The 20218-nt window shown below is 31.6% G+C and overlaps 1 protein-coding gene across 1 annotated transcript in view; it reads left to right on the top strand.

Annotated features, from left to right (window-relative positions):
- Positions 1–20218, top strand: part of LOC146996749 (uncharacterized) — a 31150-nt gene that overhangs the window by 7202 nt on the left and 3730 nt on the right. Inside the window, exons 2-3 of the mRNA XM_085819655.1 lie at positions 3824–3887; positions 13473–14566. Coding sequence (XP_085675781.1) covers positions 3824–3887; positions 13473–14281 — 873 coding nt within the window. The 3' untranslated portion in view covers positions 14282–14566. The remainder of the gene's footprint in view (positions 1–3823; positions 3888–13472; positions 14567–20218) is intronic.

Here is a 20218-nt window from a genome sequence, read left to right as displayed (position 1 = left end):
TTCTTTTTTTTTTTTTTTTTTTTCTGTGTAATTAATATGGTTGCATGTAAACACAAATAAATAACCTCATATTTGAGAATCAATGTTCCTACGACTAGGACATCTAAGCCATAATACGATGCCACCAAACTTTTTCTTCAGCCCAAAAAAATGAAGTATTTTCTTTTTTCTCTCTCTCTTCTTCTATATTCGTAATTATTGACTGGTTTTTGGCAGAAGTAATTGGAAACGAGGAGGAACGTAATAATCATTAAGAGTATAATAATAATAAAAAAAATTACTTCAATGACAGAAAATAATACATTAATTTAAAAACAGATTCAATGATTTTCTTTAATTTTGATTGATACTAAACACTCTTCTGGAAAGAAACAAATGATATACGACAGCATGCGAAGTAGAGGAAATGCTATTTGAGATGCAAAATAGTAAAACTGCAACTTTTTAAACTTAAGAATTTGAAAATAAATTCAGATTTTTCCTTATAGTTAACAAGAGGATCGACGTATTGAAATCAAAACTAGACTTAAATAATTCAGTAAATTTATCAAAGATGAACAGTTATGATTGGCAGATATATATATATATATATATTTTTCTAATAATCTTATCCACAGATCCCACGAATTTTCACAGAAGTATGCTAAAACTCGAAATTTTTTTATCAGTCAAATCATTTTGAAATCTAGCCTATTATTAAATGTTTTATTTCGACGTTTCGAGAAGATTAATTTTGCTGACCGCCAATAGAAGTGTCCATTATGGAAGGAATGCGATTTTTAAGTTTCAGTGGAGTTGGATTACCAATTTCATCTTCTTACTTATATGAGTATCAAAACACTGCCTTGTATCCAGACATATATTCAGTTCAGTACCCAGAAAATCTCTGAGAATTTTCAAGTGATAGGTATCTTGCGCTTTCTTGAAACTAACTCTCGAATCATCTGGATTCTTCTGAACAGTACTGCACTGGATAATATACTATTACTAGATTCCGAATATTTCCAGGCATGATTGTTAATCTGGGAATTTTTAATTTATATTTTACGTGTTACTCAAATATGTTGTTAAATTATACTGGGAAAATGGAACTTCAAGATATATCATCTCAATGAGTGTATTTTTGCTAACTTTACTCAACTGCTGTTTATTATCGCGCAGAGTTTGCGTCATAATATAAAATAAAACAATAAAATAATTTATCCACCTTCATTTAATCTTTATTTAATATTATTTATTTATTATTTAATTTTGATTAATTTTATAGCCAAATCTCAAGTGTACATACAACTTTAAAGTTTGATTTATTCTTTACTCTTTAATTCATTCATACTCATTCTCATGCAGTTTATACCGCAGAGAGTTTCGCGTGTTCGCTTATTTGATTCATTAGAATCAGAGGTTTATTAGTTGACAGTGAAGCGTATCATCGCACGATTTCTATTCCAAAAAATGCAATTACATTTCAAAAATAAAACTACTGTAATTGCAAGATAGTCTGATTTAAGCGATCAAAGGTACACTAGCAGCTCGTCAGCAATTAAGGGACTAGATTGCCACAGTCTGGCCATCTTTGATATATACATCATTTTATTTTATATACTATAGTATTGATGTAGGTACAGGTAATGCAGATAATTCTACAAATCTGATTCATTTTCCATAATTTGTATATACTACATAAATGCACAATAATAAATATATCTGCTCTGCCTCAGAAACTCTATTATAATAATTTGCATATATACATAAACTTTATAATAAGACTACAGTGTCTAAAAATGCAATAGAACTAAAGCAGTATAATTAACTGCTTTAAAGTACATTTATAAATGGCATCCTGTCACTACTAAGCTGTTAATAACCGTACATTTAGATTTGGTTTATTTAGTTACTGTAAAGAACTCGAGGGATATCTGCCTAAGCAAGCCAATGGATGCCTTTGTGGAGGGCTTTTTAAGATAAACTGGCTCTTATCCCCGTTACACATAAAGAAAAACGGAAACGTCCATGTAGCCAGCCCATTCGCCTTGAGTCGAGTTCAGGCCAAAATACCACTGTTCAGCTACTTTACATTCGGTTGTTAATAGGCCCTATCCTGCATTAAAAAATCAAAATTTATACTCGGGCTTTCGATATTGCGCGAGATGGCCCTCTCATCTTTATTCAAGGTCAACTATATTTTTATTTGCGAGTGATTTGTGCTTAAAACCTAAAATATTACCTGAGTAAAATTTTAAATGAAAATAACAGTATTTTAAAACTATTTTATCATTTACATATTTATTTCTACCATTGTAACTGTTAGTGCCATCAGTACAACTGTTCTTTTACTGGATGAATCCGTCAATATGAAGGGTAGAGAAACAGATCGCGTCCCTTATTGCTGGGCTGAAATATTGAAGATACAATATTTAGTGAAAGTACAACTATTACATCAGGCAATCAAAAAAGTGGTTAGGGAATCCTAACCGGTACCGAAGGGCCCGGGCTCACATCCCGGAAAAGGCATGGATGTTTGTAAATGCATAGTGTCTTTGCGGCATGGGGCACTGTAAACATATGGCGAGCCGAAAGTTTTCTCACGCGGTTTGATCTTAGGGGAGAGGGATGGAAGACCCTCGAACCCCCCGGAATGTTCTCCCTCAAAACAGGGGTGGAAATAGAAGTTCAACCTCCTTGAGGCTCTGGCCTTCTTTCATGAAATACGTGAACAAGACATCAAAACAACGAACCCCTATATGTGGTCGAGTAAAAGGTATAATTTTTTTTTTACAGCATCTTGTAAAATCGTCTTATTGCAGTACTTATAAGAGCGGGTATTATTCTACTTACTAAATGTTCAACTTTGAGCTTAGTTTCTTCTATGTTATTTGTTGAACTTGAACCTAAAACTTACTTATCTTGCAGCTGTGATTACATCTTTCTTAAATGTGAAACTTGAAGTATCTGATTTCGCATATTAATGTTTGTGAAAACGTCGCTTCGGTTAAACATGGTTTTATTCTTTGAAACGAAACAGAACCTGTAGAAAAATAAGAATAAAAAACTGCTCGGCTTTTGCACTGAACAGGGCTCGACGTCTAGACTCCTACTCGCGAACTACCTGCAAGCTTATTCAACATCTTTTACAGTTCCGAGTTGAAAACTACAGCCTTTTACACTTTGGCAGTCGCCACCACATAAAAAGAATTTGAATACAAATCATCTTCGTCCAGTCTTTGAAAGTGTTTCTTCCTTTTCATAAAATGAGCTAGAAAATTGAGGAGGCTACAACGTTAAATCTGTTCCCGCTGAATTCTCACTTTTGAGCTGATTTCAAGTACAGAATATTATATCTTGCTGTTTTTCTCTTGCAATAAGCCTTTGACTGTCCAAGAGTTCACCGCTTTCCTCAAAGACTGAATTAATTCTTTCTTTGTCATAACTGTTTCTGACAATATGATTAATAATAACCTGAAATAAAGTTCAAAGATTTCAGTTGTACGTTTTAGAGAATGAAGCATTTGATCAAGGAGTAACCTATTCCTCTATCTCTGATTTATTTTCTCAAGTAAGTACTTCCACTTTTTTTTCCAAAATGTGTTTGACGTCTTTATTTTTTTCCTTCCGTGAAAAAGAGAAAAATCAATTTATTTCTTAGCATTTCAGATGTACTCAAATGCTCATAAATATATACAGATTAGACATAGATTTTGTGCATATCTTCATGTTGGAACATTTGATTATTATTTTTGTGTATCGTATTATGTGCAGTACGTTTTGGATTGAATTAAACTGTTGTGCTTTACAGAAATTCAATTCAAATGCTTTTTTTTTTCAGAGAATTTCTTCACAGGATAGAGAAAGTGATAGTGATTCTGCTGTTGCACATAATGAAAGTGGAAGTGATCTAAAGTATGAATTAGTTTATGCATTATTGCTTTTAAGATTTTCATTCAACCTTCCACTTCTTAGCAATTTTCGAATTAGAAGCCTTATTTAAAATAATTGAGTAGATTTTTCAAACAATTATGCAACCCAAATTTTCCTAGCAATCATTGCAAAATCGTATATATTATTGCTTTGTTTGTTTTGTTTTGTTAATTATCCTTCGAAATTTTGTGGTCACTCGGCTACAAAAGTTATCTACTTTTTCTGACAGACAGATAAATATTTTTATACCTCTCAAACAGCATCACAGTTTACGTATTTTGACAAATATCAACTTGTGTATCTGGATGAAATCTTATCCAAAATGTTATTGAAAATTTAATCTATTGAGACTAAACTCATTAATGTTTATTTTCAGTCTTACTTATTTCCCCAATCGTTAGACTAGAAGTCATACTTTGAGTAAGTTCATAACTTAGATACTCTTTTCGCTGTAAGAAAGAATGCAAATGTAATTTAGTCATATAACCGACTCCAGCTTTATTGCTCTCTTTAAAAAAGCAGTTTTTATTCTATTTGCAAGCATCAGATAGATTCAATAAATTATTCTGCTGTTTTTTTTTCCAGAAAAATTGTTGTTATAATAAGTTATGTGGTTATAAGTTTGCATTAAGTTTTGAATCTAGCATTATGATTACTGAATAATCTAGTAATTTATATTGCACTTATAAAAAATATACATCCAGTAAAATGTTGTTGATGGACCTAATTTATTCAACAGGTTCCAATACAGACAAATGCCGAAAAGTGAATCCAGACCTTTTTTTTTAATCCATACATATTATTTACGTTTAATAATCTAGAATGTAAATAACTCATGATGCATATTATGAGAATGCATATTAGAGCTTATTAACAGTGATATGTACAAAATTATAATAAAAGGAACAAATCTTCAAATAAAATAGCATGACGAACTATGTTGAAAACAAATTATGCGATTAATACATGTTTTCAGTTAAGGTTGAAGGACTAATGATCGAAAAGGAGGACAAACTTATATAATATACATATTGTAGCCACCTTATACATATTTACCTTGAAAATAAAAATTAACAAGTAGTTCGAAAAAATTCACTTTTTCGTATTACTGAAGTTAGAACTTAAGATTCTGTCAAGTATTGATCTTATGCTTGACAATCTGAATTGCTAACTGCATTACCAATTTATTTTTTTGATTTGAAAAATAAAAAACAATTTCTTTTAAAATTAAAATAGTCGTAAAAATAAACTAATTTTAAATAGTATTTCTCCACAGTTACAAAGATATTTGCAGTTTTTGAATCATGAATGATTTGAAGTAAACGATCCGCGAAAGCGATCCTGGCGTCAGATGTGGAGACAACCTTCCTTGACCCCTTTCGAGACCGAACAGTCCCATAAATTTGAAAGCTTGTCTTGGAAAAACAAGACCTGACGTTATCTCGTTCTCTGCCAGCAAATTTTAAAGGACAAAGAAAACTCCATCTTATTCAGGCGCGAAGACAAGAATGATACTGACGTTGAGCTTCCATGTATGTTTGGTTCAGAATCAAAATTGAGAGAAAAGAAAAGAGTACTTGTTCATCTTTTTCTTTGTACTATAAAACATTATTGATGCAACAGAACCTTGCTTCATTTTTATTTAAAGAGAAATAAAAATTATCTATCTACTGGTCTTATATGATAACAATTGTTCAATGTCCATCTTGAACTAGTGAGTGATTTGACAAGAAGACATTTTATTAGTTATGATTTCAGGAACTAGACGTTCGAGGTGGCTCTTAAAGAAAAGAAAATTAGCCTCTTTTAAAAATGAATAGAATAGTGAAGCATTAAATAAAAGTCATCATGCATTTTAATTCTAAACAGGTTAGAGAAAGTTTGTCTCAAAGAAGATATCTAACATCATGGTAAATCCGAATAATTAAGTTCAAAGAATTACAATCCAGAATTGTCATCTAGTTCGATCCAGAAATCCTACTAATCAGTGTTAGTCGCAATAGTTGGCTGGTGTTGTGTTTTCTGATTTAAGCTAATCTGAAAGAAAAATTAAAGTGCAATATTATTTGTGGATGTTTATGAACATTTTGAAATACTGCATGAGCTTCTGGGCAAGTGTAAATGTACTCTTTGGCATTAATTTTAAAGCGATAAATGTCCTTAACTGGATTTTTTTTTTGTGTGTGTCTAGATCTTGTAATATTTGCGTAACTGAGAGATACTAAAATTTTTGAGTGATTGATTAGCTGTAGTCTTACCTAGACAGAAAGTTTACAATTGTGGTTTGTCGCGTTTGTTATAACTGAGAAGCACTCAGTATATTTTTTTCAGCAAATTGGTAACATGTCTGTTGGCTCAAGAGTCCATGTAACCGAAATTCTTTTGCTTCATTTTTTTTTTTTTTTTTCCTGCAAAACAGATCTATTGAACAAACAGAGCTCATCTCCGGCTGGGATTAAATTTCAGAATCTTCTGTTTCCGTTAAAGATATGATCTTATGCTTTGAGCTAGTAAAGATGGTAATTAATGTTAGCTAATTTCTACTTAAGAATAATTAAGTTTGCGATAATTTGACTTGGCAGTTTTCCATAACAGTAAGACTAGTTTTACTTAACAGCAAGACTGCGATAATTTAGCTTAATCTACTGCATTTGACTGCAATATTTATTTATTTTCTTACGTGTACCATCATTGAGTTTCAAATAGTTTTCCTTACAAAATATTCTTTATGTAAAACTACTATACTCTGCGTAGCAGCAAAATTAACTGTTGTACATTGTGATATAAGAAAAATTCTGTCTTGCTTTACGGCAGTCATTTGCCAAAATACACTGCCAGAAGTTTGTGAGTTGCGGCAATGATTTTCCTAAATAATGTTTCGTATTAATTTTGGGATAAGAATAGCGAACCAAAAAATTATATGCAGTAATTATATAGTTTCATCAAACATATTACAATTACCTAGCCAATAGAGGTTACAAATTAACCTAAGCGATTATTTTATAAATATTAGCCGTACTTCAAAAATATGTAACAGCGATTTGATAATATATTGTGATTTTAGAAAAGAATTATGCGATTTGCTAAATTATAAGAGTTTTTAAAAATTTTAATTAATCCCCTACTATTTTAACTTGGTCATATTGTTCACATCTCAGCACTTTAGAGGTATATTCACTACTTTAAAAAATTATAAATAAATAAATACAAATAAATAATAAAAAAGGCACTCTTTTTCCCTACCAGATTTTAATTATCTTACTGAGCACTTACAGTATATATAGGTATCTTGCTCATTTCTTGAAGATACAATTAATTTCAGTATGAGCAAGATTGAATTAGGGACTTACTTATATTTTCGAAATATTAAAATTATTAATTAGTTTGTGCTAAGGTGATTCGTTTTATACTTTCCGGTTGTATATGAATAGGTTTTAAACACACAGATGATAATGTAAAATTATCAAGGAGATGGAAAGACGTCGTAGAAAATTACAAAATGCAAGTTATAGCTCAAACAACGCAATGTAAATTAACTGAGACAATGTAAAATGTAATTTGTAACTGAGACGATTTGACGTGTTGATACTCTATCAACTACATTTAGCTCTTTTCTGTAAGTTTCGATGCATATTTTAATTTGAAAAAATTCTGAAGGGATAAGCCTTAATCACTCTTTTGTATCGTAACTTTTCTTGATAAGAGAAATTAAAGCTGCTAATAAAATCTCATAGCTCTTGAAGCTTTAGTTGTGCTTAAGACTGCTGTTGATCTGCAAGGAACAGTTTATGTTTAACTGTAATGTGTAACAACAAACTGTTGTGCAATGAAACTGAACTTATTTTATCCACATTGGTAGCTCTCATCTTGAAATGTTATTTACGATTAATGAACAAGATTAGCTAAACTTGTTCATAATATTACGAGTCATGTATTACTAGGCCATTGTAAAGGAAAATAAGTAGTTTTGAAGTAATCTAGTTTGAAGTAATATTTAAAAATGAAATTAATCTATAAAGTAAGTTATTAAGTTATGCATTTTATATACTTTAAAAAATCATATTTCCGAAATCAACGCAAATCACATGTTAGCAATTATTTCACTACTGAAATATGACTTTATTTATTATTTTTGAAGTACGGAAGAATTTATTTGAATTAATATGGTGACGTTATATGAAACATTTTACCGCATACAGTGCAAAAAGTACAGTTTTCGCGAAGATATGATAGTGCGTGAAATCACGGATAAAAATGAGACGATTTTAAGAATTCCGAGAAAACGTCCAATGTTAAAAGACGATGCATATTTAACGGCTGTCCAATATATAGGACGGAAAACTCATGGACAATCAGGAGAAGCAAAACGGTATATTATTTACTGGATGCATAATATAAACGAACATCTCGAGATTTGCGCGCTTTGGCTAGCTGCCAAATTCGAACAAGTAACTGCGCAGTTAATTGAGATTCTAGCAGTTCTTTCAAGTAATTTGGTAAAGATGCCATCTGTAAATCGTTTGGAAACACTGGCTTCATGTTTGAAATTGAATCAAGCAATGACTGATATAAATAATATTGCTTATATTAAAAGTAAATGTAATGCACTGTCAATCAAAGAACGCATTGTGAATCTTCTCGTTGTTCTGTATCTACTTACTTCAACTGCCTTCAGCGTGAAATTCCATTGCTGTGAACTCCTGTTTGGAAGCCTCTGAACTGAGGAGAAATCATCGTGAGAATGCTGAATTTGTGCTTATTTTGTTTGTGAATATCTACTCTACAAGAAATGCTGCAATGCTAATCGTGAATATAGTGTTCGTGAAATAGTGTCTCTGTGAAATAGTGTCTCTGTGGTTCCTGAAATTGTGTCTCTGTAGTTCGTGAAATAGTGTCTGTTGTTAAGTTTAGGATTGTGTATCCATAGATCGATAATAGATGGCGGTAGTGTTTGTTTGTAAAAAGAAACTGATGCCAATTATGTATAACTGAAGCCAAACTGATGCCAGTTCGTCTTTGGTGTTCGTGAATAAATGTTGTGTGGAAGAACGCTCCTCTGTTTATTACTTTAACTGCGATCCAGTCTGATTTATTAGAGATTTACACATATTTGTTTATGGTGCCTGCAAACCGGGATTATTACGAACCAGAAAATCGACAGACTGAATATTTCGAAAATGTGGAGGGCGTTCTTGAAAATTTGAAAAAGAAACGATCGGTTGTTAGACAATTAACTACGAAACTGATAAGCAAAGTCGAATCGAATTTAGCAAATAATATTCCGCTAAATGAGAAAATTGAGATAATCGAGGATTTATATGAACAGTTAATTGAGAAAATCAATGAACTGAAAAGTTTAGATTCAGAAATAGAAACGAAAATAACTTCGGAGGAGATTGAAAATGAAGTTACCTTAAGTCAAGAATACCAGGATAACACTGTTATATGGACAGGAAGAATGCAACGATTTTTGAAGAAGAATTCGGAATCTTCTAGAACAGTTCATCAGAACGAAACGGCTAATGTTGCACTTCCAGTTGAAACAAAACCAGTGAAGTTACCACGTCTGCAAATCGGAACTTATTACGGAGATTCGTGTAAATGGTTAGACTTCTGGAACCAGTTCGAAAATACAATTCATAATCATAGTGGATTGAGAAAAACTGAAAAATTTGCGTACCTAAAATCCTTACTTGGAGGTAATGCTTTAGCTGCCATTTCCGGTTTCGCTTTAAGTGACCTGAATTATGATTCCGCAGTAGAAATATTGAAAGAACGTTTTGGAAGACAAGATGTTGTTATCACTTCGCATATGAATAAATTATTATCCCTTGAACCAGTGGGAAACATTTCAAATGTTAAAGCACTGCGTAAGCTGTACGATGAATGCGAAGTCAACATTCGAAGTTTAGAATCGTTAAACGTTACTTCTGGAAGTTATGGAAATATTCTCTGTCCTATCATTTTGCAGAAATTTCCAGAGGAATTAAATTTGGAATTTAATCGAAGTCGAAATATGGAAGCAGGATTTGATATAAAGGAACTTATAGAATTCTTAAAAAAGGAAGTTAACTGTCGAGAAGCTGCAAGTTTAATGAACTCTACGAAAACGAATCAGAAACCATACTTTCGTCAAAATGAACAACGCACGAAAGTTTATCCTAATTATAAACCGAAAGTTCCGACTGCTTCAGCTTTATCAACAATTGGATACAAATGTATATTTTGTGACAAAGAAGATCATACGAAATATAAATGTACTGAGGTGAACGCTGATGAGAAACGCAACATTTTGAAACGTACAGGAAAATGTTTTCTGTGTTTTGGATGTAAACATTTAGCTATCAACTGTAAGAACAAACAGTTTTCCTGCAAAAAGTGCCGCGGTAAACATCATGAAAGTGTGTGTGTGAATCCCGCATCAGCTGTCTCCAGTGCAAAAAATAAGGAAACCGAAACATCGGCGGAAATTGTTCAAAATTCTTCTGCCAAAACTGGATCTAATATTATGCTTCAAACGGTGTATGCTGTGGCTGAGGGCAGAAATAAGAATTGTATTGTGAGATGTCTTCTTGACGGCGGTAGCCAAATCTCTGCAATTCGAGAAGATTTATCAAGAAAATTACAGTTACCAGTGAAAGGAGAAACTGTTTTAAATCTACATACCTTCGGTGAAAAGAACGGGAAATATTGGCGTCGAAAGAAAGTTGAACTTACGCTCCGAAATAATAATGACCCTGAAAAATCCATAAATCTCGAAGTCATTGAAGTACCCGTCATAACAAATGCCGATATACGAGTACCAGATGTAGAAATCAAATCCAACCTCCAAGCATTCGGCATCACTTTGACAGACTGTGGTGGCGCCGATGGAATGAGTCATATTTCCGTTTTAATCGGCGCGTACATTATGTGGAAAATAGCAAGCGAAGAAATAAAAAGGATAAACAGAAATGCCGTAGCTATGAAAACCTTGTTTGGGTGGTGTATACAAGACAAATTTCCTTCATCAGACCTTCAAATCCATGATGCGTGTTTAAACGTAAGTGTAGAAGAGAAACTTCTAAAAAGCGTCGAATCGTTTTGGGATATTGAATCTATAGGAATTAAAAATATTTCTGACGAAGAACAAAATGAAATGGCCATGCAAATATTTAACAACTCGATTACACAAAAGGGTAATAGATACGAAGTTAGACTTCCATGGAAAGATCAGAATGTGACTTTAAGAGACAATTTTAAGAATGCTGAAAGACGATTTTTAAATCTGATCGAACAATTTAAATCAAACTTGAACTTTTATGCGCATTATAAAGAAGTGATTGACTATCAGCTTAAGGAAGAAATCATAGAAAAGGTCGATCTTGGTACTCCATCTGCGAGACGAACTTACTACATACCTCACCGTGCTGTCATCCGTGAAGATCATAATTCTACGAAACTTCGCATTGTTTATGATGCTTCTTCAAAGGAAAAAAATCATGAATCTCTAAATGATAATTTACTACAAGGACCAAATCTTCTTCCTGAACTTTTGAAAGTTTTAATAAATTTTCGACTTCATCGAATTGCATTTACGTCAGATATTGAGAAAGCGTTTTTACAAATTTCTGTTGCACCTGAAGATCGGGATTCAATGCGATTTTTGTGGATTGATGAGAATTCAAGTTTGAGCAATCCGAGAATTCAAGTTTATCGGATGTGTCATGTAATTTTTGGAGCAAAATCAAGTCCATTTTTGCTGAGCGCTTGCATTAAGCATCATATAAAGAAATTTGAAGACATCCATCCCAGAACTGTAGAAATGTTAGAAAACTTCATGTATGTGGACGATTTTATTTGTGGATCAGATACGGAGGAGGAAGCTATACAGATATATCATGAAGCCAATGATATAATGAAAAAGGCATCAAGGACTTTGACCAAATGGAATTCTAATTCGGATACTGTAAAAAACCAGTATAAATCAAGTGACAACTTCGTTAGCTTTAAATTGCCTGACTGTGATTCCCCCTCAAAGATTCTTGGACTTCAATGGGATACAATTAAGGATATCTTCTGTTTTAATGCTAAAGACGTTATTGATTTCATCCAGTCAAATGACCAAACAAAACGTTGTGTTTTAAAAGCTGCTTTAAAAATCTTCGATTTTGTTGGGTTTCTTGCTCCATATGTTATTCAAGCAAAAGTTCTGTTTCAGGATTTATGGCTGAAAGGTGTTGATTGGGATGAAATTATCCCACCAGAATTGCAAGACAAGTGGAATAAATGGTATAGGCAACTATGTGATCTACCTAATATCCAGATACCTCGGTGGTATTTTCGTGATGTTGATGAAACACCTCAAACACTAGAACTACATTGTTTTTGTGATTCATCTCAAACTGCTTACGGAGCAGCAGTGTACGTGAAATTCCGTAGCTTAAAATATTGTGGAACAAGTTTAGTGATAGCCAAGAGCAGAGTGGCTCCCCTGAAAAAATTATCTTTACCAAGACTCGAGCTTATGGCAGCAGTGTTAGGTGCAAGACTTGTAACTACAGTCCGTGTGCATTTTACTCAAGCTAAGATTCATTTATGGACAGATTCTCTTATTGTGCTTCATTGGATAAAAAACTCACCACGGCGATGGAAAACATTCGTACAAAATCGAGTGTCTGAAATTCAAGACAAAACATCTCCGAGCATGTGGCATCATTGTCCTGGCTCAGATAATCCAGCAGATAAAATTACACGTGGTGTTAAAGTGAGTGATCTTGTAGTAGATCAAGTGTGGTGGCATGGACCTCCATGGCTTCATCAAGATGAAATAAATTGGCCTAAAGTGAACGAGCATTGTAACATAGTAGATAGTGCTGAAGAAAGAGTTGTGACTCAAGTTACTAGCAGTGTTCAACCTTTACAACCTGTGTTAAAAATAGAAAACTTTAGTGACTTAGGTAAACTTTTAAGAGTCACGTCATATGTATTTAGATTCATTAATAATTTTAAGTCACAGAATAGAGTGATTGGTCCTGTGACCAAAAATGAAATATGTAATGCTATGCGTTATTGGATTATCTTATCACAAGGTGAGTATTTTTTTGAAGAGTTGAATGATGTTAAATGTAAAAAACCATTGTCTCATAATTCCAAATTGTTTGGGTTAAATCCAATAATGGATGAAAAGGGTTGTTTAAGAGTTGGAAGTAGATTAGTAAAATCATCATTAGATGTCGATGAAATTCAGCCTATAATATTACCAAATAATTATTTTTCTCGTTTAATTATTTTGAATTGTCATGAAAAGGTACTTCATAGTGGTGTAAATGAAACTTTAGTGCAAGTAAGAGGGAAATTTTGGATTTTAAAAGCTAGACGTTTTGTAAAATCTGTGTTACATGATTGTAGATTTTGTAAAAAATATAATGCTAAAGCTGGACACGAGATATCGGCTCCACTTCCAGCTGACCGAGTGGAGAAAGCTCAACCATTTGAGGTAAGTGGCATAGATTTCGCTGGCCCTTTGTATTTAAAGGATGGTACAAAAGTGTATATTTCATTGTTTACCTGTGCAGTGACTCGAGGAGTCCATTTAGAATTGTTATCAAATTTAAGTACAGAGTCCTTCATTCAAGCCTTACGTAGATTTTTTGCACGTAGGGGTATTTGTAGAGTTATATATTCTGATAATGCTAAAACCTTTAAGACTGCTGATCGTGAATTAAAATATTTGTATAAATTATGTAAAGATGAAAAGGTTCTAAATTTCCTTGGTAAAAATGGGTTTGAATGGAAATTTATTGTAGAAGGTGCTCCTTGGTGGGGCGGATTCTGGGAACGTTTGGTAAGATCTGTAAAAACTTGTTTAAAACGTATCTTAGGTAAAGCTTCTTTATATTATGAAGAACTGTATACTGTTTTAGTTGAAGTTGAAGCTGTTATTAATTCTAGACCTATAACGTATGTATACAATGAACCAAATGAACCTGATCCTCTTTCACCATCTCATTTTATAACTGGATCTAGATTGACTGTTTTACCTTCACCTGAATCTAAACTAGAATCTACAAGATCTCAGTTGATTAAAAGATGGAAGCATAGGCAATTAATATTAGAACATTTTTGGAAAAGGTTTTATAAAGAATATTTGTTAGAATTAAGATCAGTCATGTTTTCAAAACCTCCAAAGAATTCTCCCGTGTTTAAAATTAATGATGTTGTACTTGTACGAGAAGATAATGTGAAACGCTGTAACTGGAAGATAGGTAGGATTAAGGAATTATTTCATGGAAGAGATGATAGAATTAGATCTTGTGAGATTCAGTTGGATAAGGGTGTTGTTAGAAGACCGATTGAAAGACTTCATAATCTTGAAGTTCAGTAAAATTGATGCATCCGTTACGGATGCATGGGGGGGGAGTGTTAAGTTTAGGATTGTGTATCTATAGATCGATAATAGATGGCGGTAGTGTTTGTTTGTAAAAAGAAACTGATGCCAATTATGTATATGTATCAGTTCGTCTTTGGTGTTCGTGAATAAATGTTGTGTGGAAGAACGCTCCTCTGTTTATTACTTTAACTGCGATCCAGTCTGATTTATTAGAGATTTACACATATTTTGTTTATGCTCCAATCTGTGGGGTTCCAGTGGTGCAATAAAACTGTTATGGTATGCTCATTATTTTCAAAATACAATGAAATTATTGGACTGGTACCAGTACTTAATATGACTGCTAAAGATGAAATAGATTTTATAAGTATATTGTCTTTTGTATAGTATGCAGAAAAGGTTAATGATTTTAAATAGTGTATGAAATGTATGATAAAAAAAATAGTGTTAAGGAAACATTAGCATTTCTATGAAATATTGTAATCCATAATTATGTGATATTTAATTGTGTAATATTAAAAAATAGTTTTGTTACTTTTCATTTGGTATCTATTCTTTCAAACACTGGGTAATTCGCGTTTTTTTAAATATTGCCGTTATGTGTAATTCGCGTATGTTTATTAGATTATATCAATAAATGAACATTGGAAATTATGTTTTATTTTTTTATTAAATTAAGTATATTCTATTTTCTTCGCTTACTTTTATGATTATATCAATAAATGAACATTGGAAATTATGTTTTATTTTTTTATTAAATTAAGTATATTCTATTTTCTTCGCTTACTTTTATGTGCTTGTGATAGCAAAGAAATTCATAATAAATATAAACAAAAAGTTTCATCGTGTGCTATTTAACGAAGAGCTTACTTTAACGTACTTAGCTTACTATCGTATACTATATTATTTAAATTATTTCTGTACAGTAACAAAAGGAAAGTTATTGATTATAAAAAGTGCATGAAATAATCATTGTAGTCTACCACTATTCTAAAATGTAGAAACTGAAAATAAATAAAAGCATTAACATATGATCGAAAGAAATGGTGTTATAAAACATCAGCGTTACTAGTAAATACTGCAATCCATAATTATTGCACTTTTAATTGCTTACTATTTAAAAACCACAAATAATTTTTTATTAATTGGAAATTTTAGTTCTGTTATCTTTCTTCTGCTATTTATACTTTCAAACACTACTAGTTCATGTTTTTTCTTAAATAGGGCTGTCATGCATGTTGTTTGTTAGGTTATTATATCATTTTAGATATGAATATGGGAAGTTATTAGATTTAAGTATATTTTTGTATGAAATATTTTTGATCACATTTATTAACTACTTTATACTGTCTTTCATTTGCATATCTTGGTGATATAGAAGTTAATGGTTATATTTTTTACTGTGAAACGCGAATAAATTTATACTTGAGTTCAGGTAAAATACTGATTACCGCTTCCTAATTTATCACGACAGGGGCAATTTTCAATGTCTTTGAGATTTAACAGAAATAATAATGTGATAATGCTGTTATCAGAAACGCACTTTTTTTTACCCACATATATATCTTTACTTTTATTTATGTCTAATTGAGTCTTATTTACTTAAAATTCACTATTAATGTTATATATTTATAATAACCACTTTCATAATTACTCTCACTTCAAAAAAATTGATGAAATGTTAAATAATCGTAACTGAGAATTTAAGTTATTTAAAAACTATAGTTCAAAGTACTGAAAATAATTAAGGCTATTATTAATTATACATATTTAGCCTAAAAAGAAAAAATTGTATTTTCTTCTGGTTTTCAGGAAACGATAAAATATTTAAATTTTAGAAAAATACAGGGAATAACCAAAATATTACCTGCAAAAGACGCAATAACGACGTCTATGCGACAAAAACCTCATGTGCAAAGACGTAATAAAGACACCTTTGCAACGGTTGCAAAATAGTGGATGTTCGCGGACATCTGGGTGTCTTTACGACAATATTGCAAAGTTTTTGCAACACGACTCGCGACCAGTTTGCAACGTCGTTACGACATTGCTTGGGTTAACTTATTTTTTAACTTAAGCATGTTTATTGTTGGGGAGTAAAGTTAATAAAATAATCTTTCAGAACAGGTAGCTCGGTAAATTGTCTGTACATCTACAGTGCGTCTACAAAGTTTTCAAGCTATAAATTCCTAAAAATTTGAGATCAGAAGACAAAATCTTTGTCACTGTTCAACCTTTTATACACATTCCTTCTTAAATTATAAATCTCTTGACACATTCGTAGATCTCCTTACGTCCGCTCTCTGAATAGTCTTTCATCTAATCGTTGCGACTTTCTGAATTTTTTAAATTCCCCCAAAAAGATTCCTTTAAGACGAAATTACATTTTAAGTAAGAGAAAGTAAACTGTAGGTGTTAATTTGGAGAGGAGAAGGAAAATTAAGAACACTCATACTTTTTCCTTGCACCAAATCACTAGATAATTTGCATTGAGCAAAAGAAATTGAATCCGTAACGAAAAATATAAACGAACGTGAATAACGCATCAGAAAATCTATAAAGGGAGCTACTTAACTTGCAGTGTGATATATATTTTATTCAAAGATTTGAAGATACAGATTTGATTAATTATGTTCCTGCTTCTCAAAAATTAAATACGCTTATTTATGAGTTTTTGCCCAAAGAATAATCGCTTTGTTTGGGAGTACATTTATATGTGAATAGCTTTTTTTTTCATAGTTCAAAATTAATAAGAGCCCGATTGACCTATAAGCATCTGCAGTCTGTGAATTTTCTCCAAGTTCTGCAAATTTTATTAGAACTGCAACGCCGTAAGAAGGCAAACTATCGTCAGAAATAAAGAAGTTTAATAATTATTTATATACAAACATATGTACTTTTATTTATGCGTCGAAGAAAAATTTAATAAATAATGTCTTGAAGATACCAAACTTTAGGTTTCAGATAGAATGTAAAGCTAAATGTTTTTTGTGTTACAATTGTTATTATTTATGTATGTTTTGATAAATATTTAGTAATTCAAATTTAAAATTTAGTTAAAATACTTTTGAATTTTTTAATAAAAAATGTTTCAAATTGTTAATCTTTTTTTGGCCTGTAAGTTGCTTTCAGATCATGCATTCGGCCAACATGCAAACTGAGTTTGAGTTTAGACTAGGTTATTTATTAGCCTCCTGGACTACTTGCCTGAGAGGAGGGATGCTTCGTGGAGGATTTTCTGGGGAAAATTGGTTCGTATTTAAGATACACATGAGGAAAAACGCGAAAACCAACATACTGCCAGCACGTTTGCTTGTGTTTGAACCCAGGTTGAACTAAAAGTTTTCTGCAGTCTTAACCACTTAACCACTCTTAGACCTCAAATTGAGTTTGGGACTACAGGCTTAAGTAACTCTTGATGTTAAATTTTAATGCAATTGAGAAATTCCCTTTTAATTGTTTCAGTTTATTAGACCAAAAGGGCGTTAAGTCAGAAGGGCTATTAGTATGGAAACAGCATTTTGCATCGAATTACTAAAAGCGTTGAATCACTTTTCAATTGTTGCCACCAAATATTATCGTCACGTGTTATACTTAAAGAAATTAAATAAGAAAGAATCTTCATGAATGTATACATGTTTCTCGCATTGTGAAAAAACAACGGTACCTAGAGCCATCAAAATTTGAAGATCATAATCTTCCACAGAATATGGGCATGTGGAAGCCCTAATTTGAATTTAAATTTTGTTTTATTGTCTGTTTCATATTATGTTAAACTTTAACGAATTTTTGATTAAAAAACTCAACGATTTCAAAGCGAGCTGTGGCAACATTGTACGAACAAAAACACTTTTATCTTCAGCCCACGAGAGTGTCTATAGGAAATTCCAAAGATATGCTGTTTATAAATATTTTTAGACCAAAGGGGTATTAGCCTAAATGCTCTCGAAACATGTATGTGTGTGTAAAGGAAAAAAACAATAAATAAATAAATAAATAAGTAGGTAAAACGCCGTTTTGGGCTTAATAAAAAAAATCTGAAATCGTTTAGATTTTTTTTTAACTGATCTGAGGGACAAACAAACCTGTAGTCAAGCCAAATAAAAGTTAGTTACAAAGGAACACTACTAGTGTGTATACACTAGGAAAAATTTGCTTAATGTAAAATATCACTCTTGGACTAAGACTTAATGTCCCAGCTTTTGCGTGGTTGATAAGACCGTTGAGCACTGACAGTTAGATTGTTTTTGAAGTGAGCTGGCTGCATGGGCGCTTTCGTGGTTTTCGCAGTGGATAACGAAAGTTTCCATTAAAAAGTCCTTCTGTCCTTTACAAAAAACATCATATGGTTAACCATAAATCAACCGACTAAAAATTAACTTTAAGGATTCTTACTAAAAAACTTTAATTTTAGCAAAAAAGGTTTAGGTACTTTAATTTGCTAATTTTTTTATGTAAATCATTTCTATACAACGTATAGAATGTACTATGTATCTAATTCTATACAACGTAATTTATTTTAAATTAAAATTAGTCAACCAATATAGTAAATGAATTAAAAAAGTGGATGACATTTTCAGTAAAAGCATATTTAGATATTTTATTAACCACTACTCTGAGTTAACTGTTTGTGAGCTTTACTGGGCTAGGACTGATTAAAACAAATTCACTCCTGGAATTTTGAAACTTCTCTGCTTAAAGTACTGATAACCTATAGATATTGGTGTTACTAACGTACAATTAATATTGGTGTGATTTATCCTCTTTCAGTTTAATTAATTTTAGTAATTAATTTAAATTCATGTAAGTGATAGGCTATTTTTTTACCAATATATATTTCAACTATATTTATATACGCCCATTTAATGAATTAATATAAAATTCCCGTAATGGGCTTATAAGTGTAAAATGTTGAACGCAGAATGCATTAAAAAAGCATGTCAGACTTTCTGTAAATGCTTAATTTTTTTTCCATAAACCTAACATCAATCTAAGGCTGTATTTATTCTATGCTAATGATCTACAGCAACAAAATTCCCTCTACCACTTAATAACAAATCTCCGTAAATAAGGAATTCACTTTTCCAGAAGTCATGTGATGAGTTCCGGCACAATAACATGTAAACAACTCTACGAATACCAGCAACTGCTGCGTACGTAATTGCGAACTTCGTGCGAGTAATATTAACTCATTCGTTATCCGGAGTTATCTTCTTTCGTCGAGTTCCAGAATGACATTTAAATGGATTACCATGATTAGGCAATTAAGAAATTCTACAACTATTTTTTTGTTCTTACCTATATTTTACTCATTTGTTGTATTTTTTACATTTTCACTTTCTGGTGCGAGTAGCATTAATAACTTGAGATAAGGATTTAAAGTTTGTGTTTCTGTTTTATTTGTGATTATCATATCTTAAGTTTTTAAAATTTCCAGCTTATTCGTATTTTGCTGCTATTCCAAAAAATAGAAAAGTAGAATAACAGTGCGTTTTTCCACCTTCCCATTTTTAAATTTATTTCCACATATCTACGGTACTGTTTCTTTTTCGATGTTTTGTACTGCAAGAAAAAATGAAAGAGGAAATAATTCTTATAAACTCTTTTTAAAACATGAATATAAAACGAAAAATGAAAATTAATGTGAACTATTAATTTTTCAGTAAACAATAATTTTAATGTAGCAAAGCATCTGTGTTTATATAGTTTTTCTTGTTTGTAAATTGGGAGCGAGGGGAAGAAAATAAACAAAGAAACATCTTTTTACTTGTAAAACTAATTTAAAAAGAAACAATATATTGAGTTCCTAGAAAGATACGTCAATAAATATTATTACAGTCAGTATACTGTTAATTACTAAAAATATTTCAGTTTTTTTAAAAATTGTTATTACATCCGATCATTAATAACTTTTGTGTTTTCAAATAAAAC

This window comes from Stegodyphus dumicola, chromosome 6, assembly GCF_044657685.1.
Source record: "Stegodyphus dumicola isolate Sdum_Otavi_A_Nest chromosome 6, ASM4465768v1".
Taxonomy (NCBI): Eukaryota; Metazoa; Arthropoda; class Arachnida; order Araneae; family Eresidae; genus Stegodyphus; species Stegodyphus dumicola.
This window is presented reverse-complemented; position numbering and strand designations above follow the sequence as displayed.